The following is a 25,102-nucleotide window of genomic DNA, read 5'->3' as shown; positions in this document are numbered from 1 at the left end:
AAAGGGGAAATAGTTGCGACAATTCAATTATGCACTTAAATAAATTTTGGGATTTTTGTTCGATATTATGATGGAAAATACGAGGAGCTAACGAAGGAATTATGAGCGTAAGCGGCCGACCGGCATCGCCCCGCGACGCCTCGGGCGGACGCTAAGGAAATGGAAAGAAAGAGGGAAACGACGTTCTCAAGTCACAGAAATAATTAAGTTTAATAAAGAAGTGCTATTAATTAAATTTTCCAATTTAATTAATATGCAAGTTTCTAAAAATTTCTATTGGTGAACAAATGATAAAAGAAATAAAGTAGGGGCATGCATTCATATAAGTATATGATTTTCTCGAGTCTTATTAGTACGTTGTTTGTTTTTAAAAAGGCTATCTTCGTGAGTTAAGGGTGGAGTCAGGAAAAATTCAAGTTAGAGAAACTAAACGATCAAGGTGAGCTTTCTTATACTAAAATACAAATCGTATTTTATGAAAACACGAACACATGTTCGTGATTTTAATGATGTTGTCTTGCCACAAATGTTTTGTTATGATGCCTATCTGTTGGCTACGACCAAGTGAATTATGAATGATGAAATATGTGAATCGATTCGATTTTTAGTCCGGGTAGGGTGGTGTCCCTACTTGGAACCTCTGGCCGTGAACGGCAGAGAAGGTGACCGTGGAAGGTGGCCACCTTCCAGGCACAAGGATACCTCTGACGTGTTGGGCAGGGAAGGTGACCGTATGAGAACACCATCTCAGCGGCACAATGTGATCAGATATGGCTAAAGTACAGGAAAAGGGGTTGCAACCCAATGTGATATTTTTAGTAAGCTCGGGCCTTTTCATTAACACCCCGAGTGTTACTGTGATGATGGCTTGACAATATTTTCAAATGTATATGTGTAATTTTCGGCAATGTGTTCACTGAGTACTTTTTGTACTCAGCCCTGCATATATTTCTAAATGTGCAGGTTGAGCAGCGAAGTGGTGGAGGAAGTGCTATTGAGACAAGACACTTACTTCAGTCAGATTTTGACTCTCGGAGGTTCATGTCTTCATACATGGAACCGCGTTCATTTGCTTCCGTTGTGCATCTTAAAAGACTCAAGTCTATTTTGTTCAAAACTCTGATTTATTTCGAGCTATTCCCATTTGTTTCGGGTTGTGGTTGAGTTGTGTTGATTTTCCCCTTTCTTCCCCGCTTCTTTAATCCTCCCCTAGTCGCGATCAACCGTGTTTTCTATCCTTAGAAAATGCGGTCGTGACATAATATTTATAGAATCTAGGATTTTATAGAAATATTATTCTAAGAAAATAGAAAAAGAAATTTAAACATGAAAAAGAAATTAACAAGCTAGGCTGAAACTATTTGCCAACATCTCATAAAATAAAATAAAAATTAATTTTATAAACTATATAAAACAATCATATTAATCTATTTGTATTATTTAAATTTAAATTTAAATTATGCCTTTCTTTCAAGTTCACCTTCATTATTATTGATTTCAAACAGGGGTTTAAATCAATAATAATGCAAGTTGGGAATGATGTAGAGTATGTCTTTTTATCTGTAGTGAACTTGTTTTTTATTTTTAACTCTTGTAACTTTTTTTTTAATTAAGTAATGTAGGATTTGCCTTTAGATCGTGTTGCTTTTTTTATTATTTTGCATGACATATTTGAAAACATAAAATTAATTAACAAAACAATAGTGAAAAATATATGGCGTCCCACTGCAGGTGGAAGGGTAGGAGGATAGAATGATGATGTGGCGGAGCATAGGGTGCCCTATAAGGTGGACTATAGGACGTCCCATTGTGGATGCTCTCCTTCGCTTTTTCCTAAATAGGCTGAAATGGTGCTTGGGAGCTGGTGGTGGAGGCAACCGCAATGCATATGTGGATTTTATAGGCTAGAAAACCACTAGCAGAATAGGGTTTTCTTTCAAACTTAAAAATCATAGGTTAAAGGATGAACACAAGAATACTCAAGTAGAGCATGAGATTCATGCATTTATTGGTTACATACATAAATATACACAACTAAAACAAAATAGAGTTGTTCCAGAAACTGTATCAGTCGATAAATACGCTCATCTACGATTTGTCCATCCGTACATCTAGGTTTTGAGATTCTTAACTCCCACAAGGACGGATACATTTATGACAAATTTGAGCTACTAACTAAATAATCAATAAAAAAGAAGCTTGTGAAGCTGCATAACAACAAAATAAATCACAAGCAAAACAACTGATCTGCACAGATAGCATCAGGTTTCCTCGCAGAAAGCGCCTCCTGTATTTCAGTGATAAACGTGAATCACTAATGTGATGGATATTAGTCGAGCTTGACATTAGAATATAAAAGGGTATCCTTGGTGATTGACATGTTGAGAAGAAAGTAGATCTGCAACAAACAAAAAGGTATTATCGTATCGCCTCATGTTCCATAAAGAATCTAGCAAAATCACCATAACAGGAATAATAATTAAGAAGTTAACCCTCTGGTACTGTACCAAATGGGCAAACTCCAGTGTTATCTATGCTGAACAATCCAAGTAGAGTAAACAAAATAGATAGTGCACATTCAAAGTAAATCTTACCCCCAAAATAGTGGCAATAAGAAGAATGATCCCTGTTATCCAGGCCAAGGTGATTCTAACAAATGCTATTTCTGCTTTTATGATCCTCTCCGGAGAGAGTTTTGTTTGCTGCAGCAAACGAGCGGATGATCGAGTATTCACTGTGAAATGGAACATATTCTCTTGCTCTGAATCAACATAGCCAATGTGGCCAATGACTCCAACAATTTTCCCTGCCAAAGAGCTAATGTAAGTTTCTAAGAACAACTCTAAAAAGAAGACACAAACATATAATATTCAGGCAAGCTTCATTTTCAAAAGGTTGAATATCCGGCCAAACATTCACCATTACTCAAGAAGATACAATACAACTAACTCCTTTACTTCAAGATCATCAGAAATATCAATACAATAAAAGCTTTGGTTAGCAAGTAGTTCATGCCAATAATTTAAAAACAGGTATACCTTGATATGCTGCCTGCAAAGAGTCGAGCATCTTCGATACAGAATTAACAAAAACTTCCATTCCGCTTTGAGCAATTCCTTCCTTTCCATAGCGATCTTGTAAAGCCTGCCAAAAGAAAGCATCAAACAAGACATGGAATCATGAACTGCCACATGATCACTAAAACCAACCCCTATCCAGCAGAAAACAATGTCAAAGTTCCAGGAGTTCACTGTTTGGGCCAACTTACACATAATTTGGCAGAATTAAACCAATCAGAAAAATACATATCAACTGAATAACAGAGTTCTAGAATTATTATAAATTTAAACACTTAATAAACAAAAATGGTTTCAATAAATTATGGATGACCTTAATTCCATCAAATCTTCCAGTCATAAGCTCTGCAGGACTTCGCTCACTTTTTGTCAATACTTGATGCAACTCCATAGCCTTTTTCATATTACCAATAAGCATTACAAGACTCGTTGTGAATTCTCTGTCTGCTCTCTGTCGAATCAAAACAGATTCTTTGAGATATTTACAGAAACAAAAAATAGCACCTAGTAACTATAGGAAAAACTAAAAAAGCAAGAACCTCTGACATATGAAGTCTCATAAATCCACCATTAGCAATGGGAATGAGTAGCTCCCCATTCAGTGATAGGGATGGATCTTCAACATATGATCCGCCCAACCAGGACGCCTGATTACAACAAACCAAAATAGTCATATATTAAGTTTACAAAAGTGTAGGATTTGGTGGGAGGGGAAAATGAGAGAACGTACATAATCAATTAGTTCTTTGTCAGAACATTCAGCACTGCTTGAGATTTCATTCAGTGACACCATAGAAAGTTCATCTTCGTCTGCTCATAAACACATTAAATCCATAAAATATTTCAAGATTAAAGCTGTTGAGGTATATGAATTATGAAATCACAAAGATCCATTACCTGGAAGCTGAATGCCCACTCTTTGGTTACCTTCAACCTTGATCCTCAGGGTGCTACTAGATGAAGATTTATCTAAGCGGCCAACAAGTTCAGAATCTGTATGCATAACAGCATTGAGTGTTACCAAACACCAAAACAAGAGGACAGCAGCTATTAGCAACCAATTTTGAGAAGCATACCTTCAGCTCCTGTAACCTCAACCATCAATAATGCACGGGGCCTGTTGAATGGGTTGGGCGCAAGCACCTCTTTTAGCTACAAAACGAAAGTTGGTAAAACATTGACAGCAGACACAGCTTGTGTAGAACAGAAGTAGACTGTACATTGGATGAGCTAGCAGCAGAGAGTGTAGAAGGTGGTGCAAAGCCAAGCAATACTGATGCAGTAGCACCAATTTCGGATGGGGAAAGAGAAACAGTCTGCACAAGATTTTTTTCTCAGTCAAATAACAATAATTCAAAACCAGGTAATGAAAAAGTAAAGCATGAATTTTAAATAGGTTGTCAATTTATATGCATCCAGCATCAAAGATACAAGATGAGAGTTTAAACGTACAGCAGATAAATATGACTATAAATTCCAACAGATGAATTTTCAGTAGAACAGATCCACTAACAAAGCATTGGAAAAGTCTAAAGCAGTTGGAAACTGGAAGAATCATGTATCCAAATTAATGATTTTGAACAGGATCATAGGATCTATCAAAAGCAGGGTACATGAAGGTGCAGATATTGTAAATAGCCCTAAAAGGATTGAGATGGTTATACTCTTTAAATGCTCCTCGAGGAACTCCAATACACTTAAATTCGTTTCAAGAAAAGAGATAAGCATAATGTTCCAATGGTTACCCCCTTCTAACAGTATTACTTTTGCTAATCAGACCTCCTATGAGATATAAACAGACCGAGCCAAGAACAGTCCACTGTGTGCCAAACTCTGTTGAACAGTAAACTGAAGGAAAACAAGCATCAATCAGGTGTTCAGGGAGGTTTTGAGGGAATAGAGACACGTGATAGGCTGATAGGTATCTCTGTAATCCACCACACCGATGTTATTAAATATTGGACCTTTCTAGGCATAGGAGCCATCTAACTAAGTTTGAAAAGAGTTGGGTGATTGTGGGGGGGAGGTTAATGAGAATATAAACCATGAGGAAATAAACACTTGAGAAAATATAAACCATGAATCCAAATCCACCTTCTTATTGCATCAGCAGGGAACAAAGCTCCTGAACTTCATCCCCTCAAAGGAACGTAAGATAATGTCCTTTAGAATCTTATTGAGAACGCAGCAGAATTTCCGAACTTCACATTGCCTCTGTCGTTTTTATATTACTTTGGTTGACCGGCAGAACTAAGTTCATTTAAGAAGCTTGTAGCGATTCACTATCCCTTGGACAAGCTACAGATTTGGCAATCCATCGAAATATTATTTAATTCTTCAGTCGACAATATTATATCATGATCTCTTAAGAAACACATTATCATTTCAATCTAAAACAAGCCTGCGAAAGATGTTCTTATTCTAAGTCATGCCACAGTTATCACACAATCTGCATCCATAGTGCGGCAAGCACAGTCGTTCTCAACCGCATCCATGCCTCAGAAGTCAGAACGAAACTGAACGCGGCCTGGGATTTAGTACCACTTTCCATCTTAATGTACCAACTTGGTTAATATGATCGCATCAGAACTCTTTCAAACATGAATTTATACGCTACGTCTAATACTTGGCATAAGGACTCAATAAATCCACTCAAACATCATGTGCATAGGAAATACAGAGTTCACTCTTTAATCAGAAAACCTACCTGGTCTGATGAATGGCGAAGATATTGGCGAGTAGGACTGTCGAGGAAAAGAAGTGAGGAATCCCCATAAATCACCTGAAATAAATCAAAGCAATTCAAATTCGACTTCAATATATAGACATTCAGCATTTACGATCCAACAAATTGATCAAACATCCGTGCGTGCGTATTGCACTTATTTGCACGGAGAAAGGGGTGAGAACAGACCTTGTAGTGTAGAGAAAGAAGAGATAGGATGAACAGAAGGGGAAGAGAGTAAGCTCTCTGAGAATCCATGAGAGAGAGAGAGATGCGCGTTTGATCTGTGTGGTGTGCAACACGAAGATCTGCAAGATTAAGACGAATACAACATGATACGACAACGTTGTAGTCAATTCTTTAGGATTTTAATTATTTATCCTCCTTTTTCAGTCTCTCGCAATATATTAATATTATTGGAAATTGAAGTTTATACTCATACTTTGCAGCTGATGCTCTGGCTTTAGGTCACACAAGGAATTTAACTAATTCTAAAAACTGCATAACAACTTCATTTGATACTCCACATAATTCCCTACTTCCGCGCACATGTTTGTTGTCTGTACCTATGCACCCTTATTAATGTACCAGAAGATTAGAACGACTTACGATTTTGTACACTCTTATTAAAAAGAATTTAAATAGAGAGAAAAAGGATCATTCAATATTTTAAAGTACTATGAAAAATGAAAAAAAAAAAAAACTTTGATGAGGGACAGTACACCGTGCACTCTCCATTTTATTACTAGTATATAAGAAGATTGAGAGTTATAAAGATGATTAGAATTAGTTATACAATATAATTAACTAGTTAATTACTACCTCCGTCCCACAATAAGTGTCACATTTTGTCATCTACCTCCGTCCCACAATAAGAGTCACATTTCATTTTTACCATAAATGGTAAGTAGACCTCACATTCCACCAACTAATTATACTCATATTTTATTATAAAACTAATATTTATAAGTGGGACTCATAATCCACTAACTTATTCAACTCAATTTTCTTTACATTTCTTAAAACGCGTGCACACATTAAATGTGACACTTAATGTGGGACAAAGGTAGTAATATTTTAAGAGTGGCCTTGCGTGCAAATGAGACCATCTCGAAGAAGGAAGTTATTATTAGAGCCGGTAGAAAGAATTGGTGAATACGGTTTATAGTCGTAAGTCCAAGCAACCTACAAAATCATACTAGTAGTTAAATAAAAAGGTTGTTACGACTCACGATCGAATGATCAATATACCCATATGCAAATCTTGGTATATGAATAATTATGTAGATGTGAAACAATAATCTACTAGTTAAAAAGGGTGTTGTTAGGGGCGGACCTACGCTGGGGAATGGGGATTCCTTAGAGCATCCTTAACGCTTTGGGCTGGGCCGCAATGAGCGAGTCCCAGCCCGGGCGTTGCGTTGAAGGAGAGGAAGATGCGGCTTGGGCCGGTCCCGGGGCCGCAGTTGCGGCCTGGGTACGGCCCAGCGTTAATTCGTGTTCGGGCCAGGCCGGGCCGCAATTTTTTTAATTCAAAAATTTATTTATGAATATCACTCCATCCATTTTCATATCCATTCAACTTCATTTCTCTTCCTAAAATTCGAAAAAATGCCTCCTCGTCAAAGATTATTCGATGCTCAAATGTCCCGAATGTTTTTTTTTGTATTTTAAAATTTCTATGTTGTAATTTTCAATTTCAGGTCGAAGAACAACTTTTCCGTGTTTTAAATTTCCGGCTTTTTTTATTTTACGAGTAAAATAGATTGAAGTTGTGAATAGTGTCATTTATTAGTTGTGGCCCGGGTTGGGGCCTGCAGGGTTAGAGCAGTTGTGGCCTGTGACTCAAATTTAGAGGAATGATGACGTGGAGGGGACTTGAGACCTGAATTCGGGTCAGGGTTAGGGATGCTCTTAGGACCCTTTCAGATGTCGTGTATATATCTTAATTAATCAAACGAGACCTACTAAAGTAGTAGAAAGTAGTCATATGGTAATGACAAAATAAAGACAGAAATAATCTAGAGGGACTTAATAAAAATAAAATTTAAAAGGATTCAAAACTAAAGATTCATAAACAGATAAACTTTTTATATCGAGCAGCTACACTGACACAATAATATACGTGATGATTTTTGGCAGCAACCTACAAATTTACTATCACAACTTAATTAGTCACTCTCAAAATTCGAAAGGCTCTTTTTTTCGGTCAAAATTGGCCCATCGAAAATCTAAATAAGTCCAACCGCATATAGTACTCTCTCTATAGGAGAAGCATTTTATTTTGAGCATTCATTTTTAAAAAAAATAATTAATAATTAAAATAAAAAAATATAAAATAAGAGAAAAAATAATATAGAGAAGACTCTTAATTATATTATTCTATTTTTTACTTTATTTTTTTTACATTTTAGCTATTTATTATAATTTTTTCAAAACGAATGCTCAAAATGAAACGGCTCTACTTCAGAGGAACGGGGAGTATTATCTTTCACTCGCACCGACGCAAAGTTACGTTTATTGAGAGGAATATTACACCACTTTTAAACTTTTCTCTCTAACCTTTTTTCTTATTTTCAAACTTTTCTCTCAACCTTTTTTCTTATTTTCAAATGGGATTTTAACTTTGCTGTATATGGGGACACGATGAATTACTGTTAATCACCTGTGGGGTCCCTCTTACTAACTAGTGGATAAGCTAATGATTATCTGATTAATAATTGAAGAGGAGATATATTTGATGGAATATAGTGAGCTATAGTAAATGATTATCCATCTTCACTAGACGTGCACGATGATAATTTAATAATGATGAACCTGCAGTTACCATACCAAACCATGCATATATAAGTAGTATCTCTAGCTAGTTCTTTAAACTCTGATTAATTCTTTTTGGGTCCAACACACCTTTTTCAGGTGGTCTTAGGCCAAGATTTAGGTGGTTTTATTTACGTGGCTCAATTAATTTATGAAATTGGAAGTTGATTGTTTGGACTTGGTGGATCATTAGATATCAGAGCCTCTGCGATGAATGATGATCATGATTGTTGTTTTTAGTTTTGCTTTGTTATTAATTGTTTATTATATTTAAAATCTTTCCTCACAACGAAGAAGTAAAATTAATTTTATTCTTTATAGTGTATTTTTCAATATTGAAGTGCTTGTTCTATTTTTATTTAACCAAATATAACATCATTTTAATGTTATAACTAAGGTGGAAAACGATTGTTTATTCCATTTTATAGTAATAATCAAGTCCCAAATAATGATATTATATGGGTTCATGACATGGATTATCCAAGTTCCAAACTCTGTCATGATGCATGTGAAATAAATAAAACTAAAATGGAGCTTGATGTAAAATGAAAATGTAGATGAGTTGCATTATTTCTGTAGCAACTTATCAAAATAGTGGGGACCAATATCAATATGCATCCAATCAAGCAGACAAGTGCTGAAATTTTCACAACTAGGTAGCCCCTTCTCGCTTTATGTGCACACGATATATTTATGATGGCAAAACTATATTGAAAAATATGGAGTACTTATTTTACCTACTCATCCTAATTATATTGAAAGAACTATCAATTTATTCAAGTGCATGCATGGCAATTGGTCAAGTCAAAGAGCATAGATTTATAGCAACGCAAGCAAAGTATCCAACGGAAAATAATTGAGAATAAACGATAAAAATCGCAACAGAAAAAGATATTACGCATTAGTCATCAGCTAACTTTGTCGCTTTATTTATTGGTTACTTTACTACTTTCTCTTTTTTTACCTACTCAATTGTTGGCCATTTAATTTGCATAAGCTTTGTTGCTATAACAAGGCTACACTACCTGCATCGCAAAATGCTCTGATAACTTTTTTCCATTCAAGAAAAAATAACAAATCAATGCAATAAGTATATGAACGCACACATCATATTCTACAAGAAAATCTGTCTCACAAATAAATAGAAGAAAAGGGTAGGCGAAATAGAATTCGAAATTAATGCAACTAAATTAAGTCTCCAGAGTTGGGGGATTCTTGTGTAGTGTTTATGGGTCAAAATTCGACTTTAAATACGATCAAACGCTAATAAAATTATAAATATACTACTCTTCATTCCATGAGTCATTTTTCTATTTTGAAAAGTTCTAAGATAATTAAGTCATTTATATTTTTGGCAAAAAGTAACTATCTCTTACTTTATTCTCTCTCCATCTCTCTTACTTTATTTACTATCCACTTAACACGCTATTCTTAATTTTCATGCCGAAAAAGAAGTGCATTTATTAACAAGGAACAGAGGGAGTGCGTGAATTTAAAAATGATTATTAAATTGTCGTATAAACTTTTGTGATTGTTGTGAGTTGGATCGAGAGAAGACTTATAGACAATTTTTATAGTACTGCGGTATGATACTCCCTCCATGTACCATTTAAAGAGTCATTTTGACTTAGCACGAATTTTAAGAACTTGTTTGACTTTATGAAGAAAAGTAAAGGGTGAAAGTGAGTGGAACATGAGACTCATTTAAAGTATTAGTTTATATTGGATTGTGAGTGTAAAATGTTGATGGGATGTGGATTCCGCATACTAGTAGAATAAAATTAATGGTTCTATAAATCGTGGACAAACCAAAATGGCAAAATGATTATTTAAATAGTGGACGGATGGAGTATTATGATCAGGTTACAAAGCTACCAAATTCTTATAATTAAGTAACAAAACTAACTTACATATATACTTTGTCTGTTCCACACTATTAGAGACATTTCTTTTCAAAACAAAACTAACTTACATATATACTTAGTCTATTTTATGACACGGATGGAGTATAAGTACGTACTAGTACTACAATAAACTTTAGGAGTATGACTGTGCAATTATTAAATACTTCAAGGACAAACTTGATAAAAGCTGAATAGCATAGGTCTCCGTCTCATTCTCACAGGAGATGCTCATATATATCTTCTGGTTAATAAATCATTCAAAATCCATCCACACCATAAAAACCTAAAAACCGACTAAAAGTCTATTTTGTATTTTCCCACCTTAGTAGTACAACACACACTACACACTACACACACTGAGGTCCACCAAGTTCATGGATATTGGTTTTTTGTGTACTAATATTGGGGGGGTCTGGGATTTATCTTGCTCATATTTTCATGGCAAAAACCAGCACAAGTTTCCATGCTTTCTCACTCATTCTCTTCCTATTCTTGATTACCAATTTCCCAAATTCATCAAAAGGGAGAGTGCTTCTGCATTGCAATAATAATTCTCGTGTGTTATTACAAGCATCATCTTCTTACAAGATAAGGCCAAATGAAATCAAGAAAAGGGCATCTCATCACCACCACGCTTCTGCGGCTGCCACTAGTAATTCATTTCGCGATGCTGCTCATGAAGTTCCTAGTGGTCCAAACCCAGAATCCAATTAGGGTTTCGAAAAAGTTGTTGATTTGAGTTTGTGGCAGCTAAGGATTTTGGATTGCAGGTGATGGGGAACAACTCGAGCTTAGCTGCCACAACTGTACATTTTCTCTCAGGTTTTCCTACTATATTTTTGCTAGTTGATTAAGAGTGTTTTTTTAAGTTTTTTTTCTTTCTTTCACATAATCTATAGTTCTTGTATGTATGTGTAAAGTAAGTACAGTGCTATTTAATTTTTATTGATTTGGTGAGGGTTGGTTCATTCTTACACAAGAATGTGTTCTTATTTCCTTTCTATGTGTTGCTGCACAGTTACAATATTCTACAATAACAAACTACTCTCTTAAACTCCAAAGAAAAACAATTTTTGTACTGTATAATTTTTCTTTTTGTGTTTAAGAATTTAGATAAAGTTGGGCGAATCTGATATAGTAATATTTCATCGTTTAATGCTAAACAATGCTATAAATTACTAGTAGGAGTACTTTTTATTACCCCTCACATTTGGTGAATTTCATGTGATCTTCCTGCCTACTATGAGATGGCTATTTCAAGAATCTTTGGTGGCAGTGATTCAGAAATGAAAAAGATGAGAAGTCAATAGTGAAGTCAATAGTGTTGTCTTCATCGTAAGTCCTAACTTATTTTTTCGTTTATTTATTTTTGGATTTTTTGCGGCATTGTTGAAAATTACTCCTATCAATATGAGCTATGGATTTTTGTGTTTGTCGTGTTAAAGCGTGGCCCAAGAAACTAAGGGGTTCTGGACAGCAAAGAAAGTGATTTGATATGATTTGAATAAATGTAACCGTCCAAGATTCGAATTATTGATGCTTTTTATGTGACAAAACATCACATAAGCTAATTCCTAGGTGTTTCAAGTATGTGCGATATGATGAATTTGCCTTTTTCTAATTCCAATGTTAATATTGATACCACTTTAGGACAATCACCGAAAATAAATTGGAAACTTTATACTACAAAAAGTTTCAATTGCTTTTATTTGGATTATAATTATAATTTGTTATATTGACCTCCTCCGTCCCATAAAGACCTACAAACATGTCTCACTTTTCTTTTTTAGTTTGTCTCGTTAAAATTGTCGTAGTTCTTTTTTTAAAATAAATTCTCCTTCACATTAATATAATATTTTTTTATCAACTTAACTCACAAAAAAAACCTCTTAAAATCTCGTGGCATCCCACAAGTGTGAGGCCACCCGTAACGCGTCACGCGGGTGGCCTGTATTCCGTCACGAAGGGACGGGACGGCAGCGTGACGCGTTGCAGCGCCCCGTCTCGTCCCCAGCCCGTTCCGCGTTCCGTCACGCCATGATGGTTGGCGAGACGTAGGGCTGGCAAATCGTGCGGATTGGGTCGTTATCGGGTCAACCTGATAATGACCCAACCCAATAAGGCCTAACCTGAACCCGACCTGTTAAGGAAACTGTAAATCCGAACACGAACCCGACCTACTACTTTCAAATCCGAACACGACCCGCACCCGACACAAACCCGTTATCGACACGATATAATATGGGTTGACACGACACGATAACAACCCGAACCTGATATTACACGATTAAAACCTGATATTACACGATTAAACCTTAATTTTTAACCTAATTTACACAATTAAAATTCGTTTTATACTATTTAAACCTAATTTATAAGAAATTAAAATATTAAAGTAATATATATTTTTTTAAATAATAATAAAAATAATAATATTATTTCTTAATGGGTTACCCGTATCCGACCCGCATCCGACTCGAACCCAACCCGAAATTATCGGGTTCTTAATGGGTCAACCCGATAAGGACACAGATCCAATAAGACTTGACCCCAACCTAATAATTTCGTGCGGATTCGTGTCAGATTATCGTGTCGTGTCGAAAATTGCCAGCCCTAGCGAGACGTCTCGCCACGCGCCGAGGCAACGTGGCGCGCTCGGGCGCCATGCGTGACGCCCACTCGTCGGCCTGCGAGTGGGCATCATCACGCTGACGCAATAATTCATTTTTTTTAAATTCGAATTAAATAAATAAAAATAAAAAATAAAAAAACAGTAATATTACCGTTATATTACCGTTTTTTCAATTTATTTATTTATTTTTATTTTTTTACTCTATAAATACTCCTAATTCATCCTCATTTCACACACAAATACACATCTATTCTTCCCAAATCATTTCCATTTCCTCTCCAATTTTCATCTAACCTCTCATCACAAAATGTCCGGCGACGAAAACTCTCGCGGTGGCGGCTCCGGCGGGATGATTCGCCTGCGGAGTAGTTTTTTTTTTATTTCTATAAAATTGTAATATTTTAAATTATGTCATTTTTATTTTTTTAGGATTTTAATTATGTGTTTTTTTAATTTTTTGAATTTTAGGTTGTATTTTTATTTTATGTTGTAATTTTATTTTATTTTTAATGAATTGTGTTTTTTTAATTGAATTTGGTTGGAAATAAAAATAAAAAATGAAATTGAATGAATAATAATTTAAGGGACGGAGGGTTGTAGGTTCCGTCCCTTAGTTAAGGGATGGAGTAAAAAAGTACAGTGGGGCCTGCGAATAGTAATTTAAGAGACGGTTAAGGGACGGTTTAGTGACTGCGTTTTGGATGGTCTGACATCTTTTGTGAGACTGAGAGAGTATGAAGAATGATTTTAAATGTTAGGCGCGAGTAAAAGTATGTGGCATTAAGTATTATACTAAGTGTTAACAAAACTAGTATTGCACTTGTACGATGCAATTTTATTTTATATAATATTAAGCAATACGAAATCTAAATTCATAAGTATATACTATAATTATATTATAAAAAATAAAATAACTTTTAAAATTAAAAATGTACACAAATAATCTTGGGACTAATCTTAATGCAAATAGAGCAAAAAGAGAAAAGCTAAGTAGTAAAAATTACACAAATAATCTTGGGCCTAATTTTAGTTCTCCGTCACGTAGTACTACACTTCTCGGTGTCCTTTTCCCGAACTCTGACTCTTTAACGCCTCGCCAATCATGCCTGAATCACTATAGTAGGACTTCTCCAATACAGACCAAACAGGAGAACTCATCCCAAAAGACTAGCATGTTAGGAGAGAGAGTTCATTTAGTCTATATACCCCACATCAGTTTTTCTCACAACCGATGTGGGAATTGAGTCCGTAACATTCGACCCTCCTTTAAGGGCCAACGTCCTCGTTGGTCACGGCTGGTTCGTGGGAATTGAGTCTGTAACATTCGACCCTCCTTTAAGGGCCAACGTCCTCGTTGGTCACGGCTGGTTCTTTGCCACGCCACCACTCCGAGTTCTCGTTGATCACGGCCACGTTGGTCACGGCGAATTCTTTGCCCGGCCACCACTCTGAGTTCTCGTTGATCACGACCACGTTGGTCACGGCGAATTCTTTGCCCGGCCACCACTCTGTGGGTCACCACTCCGAGCGGTCCCAAACGCACTTGTTGGTCACGGCGAGTTCGTTGCCCGGCCACCACTCCGAGTGGTTTGGGCTCTCAATGAAAGCACCAATTGATACAGACCAAACAGGAGAACTCATCCCAAAAGACTAGCCTGTTATGAGAGAGAGTCCATTTAGTCTATATACCCCACATCAGTTGTTCTCACCACCGATGTGGGAATTGAGTCCGTAACACAATCCGCCACCATCTCTTTTCTATTCAACCCTCATTCTCTATCATCCATTTATAGTAAAACTCTTGATCAAATCCATTTTAGTGAAAATGGTGAAGTAGCCATCCTATCATTTCTATCATGGCCAACATAGAAACCTTCTGGTCTAACTACATAGTTGTATGTGTGAAAATCTCCAAGCCATTCAAAATTAAATACAAGAAATCCCTGTTTCTTTAGACCCCATCGGAATTCACAACAGTATAGGCTTTTTTCAAACAATTTGGTTTGGAGATGCCAATTGATATGTTGGCCGGAATAGAGGGTTTGATTTCCGAAATCATGTTTAGATCTGCAGTTGGTGACCAATGGATTTGTTTCATTCGGCAGATTGCTATAAATATAAATTTCGTGACGCTTGAAGGCGCTAAAAATACTATAAGCATCACTCTCACCTATTCTCATCATAATCAAACTCACCATTAGCATAAACAACTTTATGCTTAAATTATCCATCTGCTAGTTTATTATGATGCATCCAAATATTCTTTTGAACTAATTTATAAACCTTGCAGATGTAAGAATTTTGGTGGCGTTGGATGTGTGGAATAAGATTTTACGGAATGATGGAAAAGACCAATCTCCTAAATCTAGAGACTATATTTGAGTTATTGACTACATTAGATTTACGGAATCTTATGTAGATTTTGGTCAAAATTCTGGTTTTATTTAGAGAATTTTTCAAACTCCATTCGTGATTACATTAATTATGAAATTTAATTTTAACGATTATGATGTGAGTAATAGTTATTTTACTAATTATTATTGTTATTGAGCTTCAGTTTCAGTTTCAGTTTCACAATTATATAACGTTAGAGATAATAGAGTAATAGGTATGTATGTGGCGATTTTTAAAATTGCAAATATATATAGATAACACAAAATATAATTCTGTACTTTTATGTATAACCCCAATCACATTGCTATAATCCAAAGTTTTAATTAATGTAATAGTGGTTTTTTTTGTTTTTTGTTTGTTAATTAATGTAATAGTGGTTGACTGGTTGTATTTGAATAATGTTGTAACGCAATGTAGCTAATTAATGAACTCGATTTGTTATTATGTAATATTATACATTTTCCCAAAATTTTAATATCATCACATTCCATTTTCACAATTGAAAATCCTTAGATATCTTTAAAAATCTTTAAAATTTAAAATTTTATATATTTCTTTCAAAAAAAATTCACATAATAAATTTTTTTTATATATATGTATAATTTCATACAGTAAGTACTCTTAGGGTTTCCATAAAATTATAAATTTATCTCTAAAGTTACAGACTTTAGCTGGGATTTTCTGATATTTTTCACACTAATTTAAAATTCAAATACAATATCAATACAATTAAACTATTTTATGCAATGTTTTAAAAACCGGACCGAACTGGCCGGTTCGACCGGTCGGACCGCGAACCGGTAGGTAGTCCGGTCCGGTTCACCCCTTTAAACCACCACTGCATTGAACTGCCGTGAACCGGTGGAACCAGCCGGTCGGACCGGTTGGACCGTGAACCGGAAACCGGTTTTCTATTTTTTTTCAAAATGTTTTAAAATTTGTTGTAGGTAGAGGTTGAACTCATGACCTCTCTTCTAGTTAAGAAGACCTCTACCACTCCACCACATGAGCTCATTGAACAATTTGAACATTAAATATTTTTATACATTAACCATTAATTTTATCTACAAAAACAAATAATTCATTTTAATTTTATTATTCTTTAATATAATTGTTAATTATAATATATATAATTATCATCCTTTATATTTTAATGATGCTCTACTTACCACCTATATTATTATTAGTACCATATAAGATTCATTATTTACTATAAATAAATTTTTTATATTACATACTTAATTTATATACCCTAGCTATTGACATTAATGAATAATCTTATCTAAACTAATTAATAAGTATTTAATTCGTATTTAATTATATATTATTTTACGAAATAAATTTTCTTAAATTAATATAAACATTATCTATTTTAATACATGAAATATTAAATTTTTTATCTAGACTAACTAATATTAAATATATATATCTGAATATATTTACTAAATTTTAATATTATTTATATTTATACATCACTAATTATCTATAAGGTTTAATGTTTTGTGATATATTATTAATTGTAAATCATTTACTAAATTTAATATATTTTTATATATATTTGCAACAGTAAAACGGTTAGACCGGTGGTTCGACCGGTTGGACCGGTTGAACCGTGAACCAGTAACGTCGCCGGTTCGCTTGCCGGTCCGGTTTTTAAAACATTGATTTTATGTGGTCCTAACATGTCAATCGGGCAACACCACATGTTAAAGACCAAAAACAATATATTGTAGTAGACCCTAAGATGCACTTACACGGATCACACGTGGGACGGAGGGAGTACTACTTCATGTATATATCTCTTTTATGTTACTTTATCTATTTCTCTAATTAAAGAACATAAGTAGGTGGGTTCATGATAAATTAGGGTTACGGCATGACTGATGATACGAGTACACCGGAGCCACCGCAAGAGGAGGTAGAGTGTTGATTTGTAGAAGTATATGAGAAAAGGGAGACTTTCTTGTTTGATAGGAATATACGGCTTCTCTTATTTCACATACTGAAACTACATGTTACATACATATATATAGTTGATAATGGATAAGGTAATCCTTATCTCATCATCACTAATACCATGCTTATCTATAATTCTATTCTTATCCTTATCTATAATTCGTCCTTATCTCTAATCTAGTCAATATAATTCTAGATTTATACATATGGCAAAAAAATAAGAAATATCTATTTCTAGAATTATGTAGGATGAGGACCAATTTTCAATACCCCCTTTGGTGCTCATTCGAATAACTCCAAGCTTTTCAAGTAGTATCTCGAACCTTGATCTTGGAAGTGGCTTTGTAAAGATATATGCCAATTGGTTTGGTCTCCAGTTCCAATATGTTTCAGCTCTATTTGCTTGTTAGTAGTTGCCTCCCGTAGAAAGTGATATTTGATGGCAATGTGTTTAGATCTGTTATGATGTACGAGATTCTTTGCCATAGCTATTGCAGACTTATTGTCGCAATATATCTCAGTAGGATTTTCTTGATGTTCACCCATGTATCCGAGAATACGTCTTAGCCAAATAGCTTGGCTTGTTGTTAATGCTGTTGCGACATATTCAGCTTCTGCCGAGGATTGTGCTACACAATCTTGCTTTTTTGATGACCATGAGAATATGCCCGATCCAAGTGAGAATGTATAACCAGATGTACTTTTCATATCATCTGTTAATCCTCCCCAATCACTATCTGTGTAGCCGATCAGTTTCGAAAAAGACTCTGGTGTGTACCAGATTCCAGAATCTCGTGTGCCCTGTAAATATCTCAATATTCTTTTTGCAGCTCCATAGTGAACTTGGCTTGGATCTTGCCTAAATCTTGATAGTAGACTTGTCGGATACATAATATCTGGTCTTGAAACTGTTAGATATAGTAGACTCCCAATGATACTTCTATAGATAGTTGCATTGGCTTTCGGAGTGCCATCTTCTTTGCTGAATTTCTCATTTGTGACAAGGGGAGTAGCCACGGGTTTACCACCCTCCATCTTGAAGCGTTTAAGCAAATTTCTGTATATTTCTCCTGTGTGATAAATATTCTCTTCTCATCTTGATTTACCTCAATGCCGAGGAAGTAGTGCATTTGCCCAAGGTCGGTCATTTCGAAACTTTTCATCATAGCCTCTTTGAACTCTTTGGTCATTTTTTCATTGTTTCCTGTACAGATAAGATCATCTACATATAGAGAAACAATGAGTTCGTTGTTGTTACCTCGGGTCTTGATGTAGAGTGTAGGCTCATTTTCACTTCTTTCGAATCCTTGACTTATGAAATAGTCATCAATTCGGCTATACCACGCTTTAGGAGCTTGCTTCAATCCATATAGTGCTTTCTTTAGTCGTAGGACTTTGTTTTCTTGACCTTCAATCTGAAATCCTTGAGGTTGCTCGGCGTATATTTCTTCTTGAAGGTAGCCATTGAGGAATGTTGACTTGACGTCTAGTTGATATATTCTCCATTCCTTTTGAGCTGCTAGTGCTATAAGCGCCCTTATAGTATCCATGCGAGCAACTGGAGCAAAAGTATCGTTATAATCGATTCCCGGCAATTGTGAATAACCCTTTGCAACCAGTCTTGCCTTGTGTTTCTGAACTGAGCCATCAGGGCTAAGTTTTGTCTTATATACCCACTTAACACCAATGACTTCTTTGTTACGAGGTAGATCTGCTGATTCCCATGTTTCATTTTTCTCGATCATCTTGATTTCTTCCTCCATGGCTTTAACCCATTCTTTTTGCTGGACGGCAGCTTCAAAACTTTCTGGTTCTGTGGTTATGAAGTTGCATGTCTCGTAGATTTTTCTGAGCGACCTTACTTTTCTTGGAGTCGAATCTGGAGAGGATTCTTCCCTGTTTATCGGCGGTGAAGTCGTTGGCATCTTAGGACTTAGAGACTGTGGAGGAATCTGGATATCTTCTTCTTCTTCTTGAGCTTCGTTAGAGTGGCGCGGCCGTGGTACCATTATATTATGTCTTTCAACTTTCTCTTCTTTCCAATTCCACGTTGCGCTTTCATCAAATTCTACGTCTCGGCTAACAATTATCTTTCCTGTTTCAAGGTGATAGATCTTGTATCCCTTTGATTGAGTGCTATAGCCGAGAAATATACCTTTATGTGTTTTTTCCTCCAGTTTGTGTCTTTTCTCTTTTGGGATGTGAGCATAGCAGATACTCCCGAAAACACTTAGATGTTGTGCCGATGGCTTTCGTCCGCTCCATACTTCAATTGGAGTTTTATTTAGCACAGCTTCTGTTGGGCATCTGTTGAGCAGATAAACTGCAGTATAAACAGCTTCTGCCCAGAATTCTTTCGGCATATCTTTTTCTGCTAGCATTGTCCTTGCCATATCCATAATTGTTTTATTTTTCCTCTCCGAGATGCCATTTTGCTCAGGTGCATATCCGACAGTGAGTTGATGATGAATTCCTTCATTCTCGCAAAACTTGTTAAACTCATTGGAGGTATATTCTGTTCCTCTATCACTTCGTAGAACTTTAATTCTTCGTCCGCTTTGATTCTCCACTAGACTCTTGAATCTCTTAAAGATAGTCAAGACTTCTGATTTTTCTTTCATAAAATAGACCCAAGTCATTCTTGTAAAGTCATCAATGAAGAGGATAAATTACCTATTATTTTCAAATGTCGGAGTCCTCATCGGACCACACACGTCAATGTGTATCAGCTCTAGAACCTTCTTAGCTCTCCATGTTTTGCCCGAAGGAAATGTTTCATGTGTTGTTTGCCTTCCATGCACTTTCCACAAACTGCATCATTTGTTTGGATGGGTGGAAGATCCCTCATCATATTTTTCTGGTGAAGTATCTTCAACCCGTGTAGATTGAAATGCCCGAACCTTCAGTGCCATAGCCATGATGGATCTTCCTGAGCTTTTAGTGCGGCTTCTATATATTGCCAGCAGAGTGGAAAGTTCCTCTGTTTCTGCATCTTTACCTCTGGTACCACTAGATATTTATTTTTGTTATCATATATTGAGCATGAATCATCTTTAAAGATCAGTGAATATCCTTTCTCCATCATTTGACCCACACTTAATAGATTAGCATCAAGTTTAGGAACTAACAGTACATCTTTGATGAGACGTGTACCTTTGTTGGTGTTGACTGCTATAGTTCCTTTACCTTCAACATCTACAAGTTCTCCATTCCCAAGCTTAACTTGAGATTTGATTGTTCTGTCGATGTCTCTGAATTGCTTCTCATCTCCGGTCATATGATTGCTGCAGCCGCTATCTATAAACCAAGCTTCATTCTTCACTTCTGATGCAGCGTGGCAGGCGTAAAATATATTCTCTTCGCACTCATTTTCTTCTGAAAAATTAGCTTGATATTTTTTGCGAAGGTGACAATCTTTTTCTTCACGGCCGAACTTCTCGCAGTTTTTGCATTGTGGTTTGTTTTTAAACCAACAATCTTTTTCTAGATGGCTCGTCTTTTTGCAGATCCCGCAGGGTGCATATTTTTTCTTTCCACCATCACTTGATTCATTTTTCTTTTTCTTTTCTTCAAAAAAATTTTTCCTCCGAATATGAGAATTCTGAGACGTACATTTAGCTTAGACTGAAATGCATTTTCAGCAGGTTCATCTTGGCGCATACTCAATTTTTTCCCATAAGCTTCAAGTGAGCCTATTAATTCAGTTACCGACTACTTAGGTCTTTAGTTTCTTCTGTTGTCGTAACAATTGGATCAAATTTTCCTGGGAGAGTGATTAGAATTTTTTCAACAACTCTTGTGTTAGTAATAGGTTCTCCATAGGCTTTAATTGATTTACTATATCTCTTAGCCGAGTATAGTAATCCTTTACGGTCTCAGATTATTTCATTCTCATATTCTCTAAATCTCTTCTAAGAGTTTGTAATTTGAGATGACGTACCTTCTCACTCCCATGATATTCTTCCTTAAGAGTATCCCAAGCCTCCTTTTATGTTTGAGCTCCACTGATTCTTGGAAATATGGACTCTGCCATAGCCATCTATAGTGAGTAGAGGGCCAAGTTATCCTTCTCCATCTCTTTGTTGAACTTTGCTCTGTCAGCTGTAGACAAAGCCGATAGGTCTTCGGGAATAGTATATCCCTTGTCGACAATATCCCATAGGCTTTGGGACATAAAATACGTCCTAATTTTAATAGCCCAATAGTTATAGTTTTCTCCTGAAAAGGTAGGGATTGGTGTTTGATGGTTACTTGAAGATGTGGCCATAGTGGGAAATTAGATATGGGATTGGAAGGTGTAGAGTAAAACTAGCTACGCCCAGTTTAATGATCCAACCGAGCTCTGATGCCACTGTTGATTTGTAGAAGTACATGAGAGAAGGGAGACTTTCTTGTTTGATAGGAATATATGGCTTCTCTTATTTAACATACTGAAACTACATGTTACATACATATATATAGTTGATAATGGATAAGGTAATCCTTATCTCATCATCACTAATACCATGCTTATCTATAATTCTATTCTTATCCTTATCTATAATTCCTCCTTATCTCTAATCTAGTCAACATAATTCTAGATTCATACATATGGCAAAAAAATAAGAAATATATATTTCTAGAATTATGTAGGATGAGGACCAATTTTCAATATATAGGAAAGAGAGATGCTGGAGGAGATTAGCGACATCGCCTCGCAGCCAGAGGTCGACGAGCTGATCGCGCATAGGACCAGAAAGAGTAGGCAGAAACCGAAGCACTTGGAGGATTATGTTTAAGCATTTGTCGCATGTTTTTATTACTTTAAGCTTTTGAATATTTTGGACTAAGTAATTTTTATATTTTTAATTGAGTCAGGGCTGAAGCTATAAGGCCCGGCATCGGGTTTTCTTTGTGGTTCTTTCAGTGTTTAAGAAGAGTGAACCGTTTAGGTCTAGGTTTAAAAGTGTATATATAGATCTCTTATTCATGACAATCAATAAGAAATTTAATATTCACACATTATTTTTCTCTTCTCGTTCTTTCTATGTTTCCTCTTGAAACCCTAGTTTTTGCCGCTAAAAATCTCACCAAACTAATCATAGTTCCTCGTCAATCTGGTCTCACGGTGATCATCTCAGCGACCGCAAAGATATGATACAAGACCCTTGTATCATGTGGTGCTTTCTCTTTGAACTCAACATGAGGGCGGAGACGACTACGACGGAGACTAGCGTACCGTCGACGGATTCCACGATCCAGGCTTTGGATCAGCGGATAGACAAACTGTTCACGGTGATTAACAGCATCGGGAAGGTTGTGGTTCACAATCAGTTGAAGCAGGAACATAGCAATCGGCATTTTGAAGAGATGTGGTCGAAGTCGGATGCCCAGCCCAAGCATAGCGAGTTGCCCAATCCGAAGTCTGGGGCGCACGACAAGCTACCTCCGGACTCGTGTTGGCGCGTTCAGTCGACGCGTCATTCAACGCTAGGAGAAAAGGAGCCTGTTTCGCGATTCCGTATGGACCCCCCACGCTTTGACGGCTCCGATCCAGAGGATTGGATATTTCGTGTGGAGTTCTACTTTGATATATATGGAGCCACTGAGGCAGAAAGACTTCGTTATTCGGTTCTGCTGTTTGACCCACCAGCGGCGGCGTGGTTACGATTCTATTGTGCTAACAACCCGAAGGTTTCTTGGTCGGAGTTTTTGGCTGTAGTTCGTCACATATTCGATCCCGGATTCTATGAAAATTATTTGGGCATCATGTCGCATCTGCAGCAAACTGGATCAGTTCTTGAATATCAGACCGACTTTGAGAATATGATGACACATATGAAGGGGTTCATGCATCACATAAATCACATAATAATCAGATCTATTTAGCAGATTATTTAGACAAATTATATTCGCGTAATTATCACATGTATCATGCTCATAACTTGAATTAAACATGTTTTAAGTATAATTGAAACCTAAAACATGCTTTTCTACGGAGTAGGAATAATACCTTGTTGATTCTCCAAAGAATCGACGATGACTAGCGACTTCTCCACGTGAGGCGTTGAGTACTTGACCACAGATCTTATGGTTGGTTCCCGAACTGTATTCCGATATCAGTGTGGGTTGATCTCACCAGGATACTAGGACTTGAATAAAGAGGACAGAAAAATCGATCTCACGGAGGAGAGCTGTAACACCCCGAGTTTTTGTGCACGGATTTTGGAAGTATAAAAAAATTTTGGACGAAGAAACACTTGGTATTAAAGTGCAAGGAATTTAAAAATTTTTATGAACTACAATTGTTGGAATGTAAGTAGTGAAATAGAGTGCAACACATGTACTACACGCCTATACATATAAACTTGCGACATCTTTTCACACAAACAAATAGTTACAGTCACTCCATGAAATACAAGGATTTGGACTTAGACATTTAGCTACTTTGGGAAGTAGATATGAAAGATGACTTGAGCAAAGATTTTATTCTTCTTCTACTCCTTTTTTTCTCGATTTGAACACCCACAAAGCTCCAAGGAGAGGGCCAGCTGTACCTGCAAGATTAATCACATAAATGAGGTCAGAACAAAGTCCAATGAAGTCAGAAGAGTAGAAGCATTATTCAAATAAGTAAGATGATGGCTGGATCGGATATCTTCAAATCTTCCAATTAAAGAAGATAGACAAATAAGATGAAGAATGTGAGCTCATTTAGGAACCCATAAGAGGACAATGACAGTAGACAAGATAGTCAAGATCAAACAAAAAGTGGACTTCCAAGGTTTCACAAATAAGGCATGGGAAGCCTCCTTGTCAAGCTCAAAAGTGAGAAACCATTTAGCCCAAAATAGGAAGCACAGTATACAAGGAGTAGGTCCCCCAAGGATAGAGCTCCAATATCTGCCAAGAAATGCCACAAGGAGCCAAGGGCTCGGCTATAAATACCAACCCACCACCACCTCCTTCCTCACACCTATCTATATTCACAAGACATAAGAAGTGCAGCAAGAGAGGAAGGAATGGCGGCGAGCTTAAGGGCAGTCCGGCGTTCGAAGGAGTCATCGAGAAAGAGGTAATTCCCACAACACCACCCTTTTGCATCACGTTAGCAAACACATGATTAGCCCAAGAACTTAGATACATGACTGTAACAGTAGAGGTCATGGAGTTATCATGTTGAACCTCAAGAAATTAGAGCTTTAGAAATCTTAAATAAAAGACAGATCGATCATGAGCTAATATCAAGAGATGCACCAAAGTTTCACCACAACAACCAAATTCAAGAGACTTTTTAGCTCACAAAGCCACTGCCCAAAGAGGAACTGAACATAAAGAACTAGATAATGGGAGTTGGATGGCTTAGCTTAGTGCGATCGAATGACGACGGAGCTCCGGAGAGCTGCGAGAGGTGGCGGCGCTGCTGGAGCAGCAGCCCGAGGCAGTGGCGGCTAGTGCCGGCGCCGCCGAGTGAAGATAGAGAGAAGGGCGATGGTATCGCTGAGCTCGACGGAGATCGCGAGCACAGAGCCGACGGGCTGCCGCTGGCGAATTCAGCCGAGAGAAAGAGGGAGAAAGCTGGACGGAGACGGAGTGCGCTGGTGGAGTGTCGGCTGAA

The 25,102-nt window shown here is 36.6% G+C and overlaps 1 protein-coding gene across 1 annotated transcript; it reads right to left on the bottom strand.

Annotated features, from left to right (window-relative positions):
* Nucleotides 1–1,976: 1,976 nt before the first annotated feature.
* LOC121793552 lies at nucleotides 1,977–6,213 on the bottom strand. The gene is made up of 11 exons (XM_042191581.1): nucleotides 5,992–6,213; nucleotides 5,785–5,859; nucleotides 4,298–4,393; nucleotides 4,154–4,229; nucleotides 3,975–4,070; nucleotides 3,808–3,887; nucleotides 3,617–3,724; nucleotides 3,391–3,528; nucleotides 3,039–3,144; nucleotides 2,595–2,806; nucleotides 1,977–2,398 (listed from the first exon to the last, which is right to left on the bottom strand). Exons 1-11 carry the CDS (start codon nucleotides 6,058–6,060, stop codon nucleotides 2,330–2,332), a joined length of 1,125 nt encoding a protein of 374 aa, XP_042047515.1. The 5' UTR covers nucleotides 6,061–6,213; the 3' UTR covers nucleotides 1,977–2,329.
* Between the last annotated feature and the right edge of the window lie 18,889 nt (nucleotides 6,214–25,102).

The sequence above is a fragment of the Salvia splendens genome, chromosome 3 (genome assembly GCF_004379255.2).
Source record: "Salvia splendens isolate huo1 chromosome 3, SspV2, whole genome shotgun sequence".
In the NCBI taxonomy this organism is placed as follows: Eukaryota; Viridiplantae; Streptophyta; class Magnoliopsida; order Lamiales; family Lamiaceae; genus Salvia; species Salvia splendens.
Note: the sequence above shows the minus strand (reverse complement) of the source record. Positions and strands in the feature narration are given on the sequence as shown.

Bases quoted from the DNA above. Each gene is read 5' to 3' on its own strand.
- LOC121793552 (XM_042191581.1), bottom strand. From the start codon at position 6,060: ATGGATTCTCAGAGAGCTTACTCTCTTCCCCTTCTGTTCATCCTATCT. The intron at 4,394-5,784 runs GTAGGTTTTCTG...AATCTTGTGCAG, and splicing joins TTCGCCATTCATCAGACCAG to ACTGTTTCTCTTTCCCCATC. The intron at 4,230-4,297 runs GTACAGTCTACT...TTCGTTTTGTAG, and splicing joins CTGCTGCTAGCTCATCCAAT to CTAAAAGAGGTGCTTGCGCC.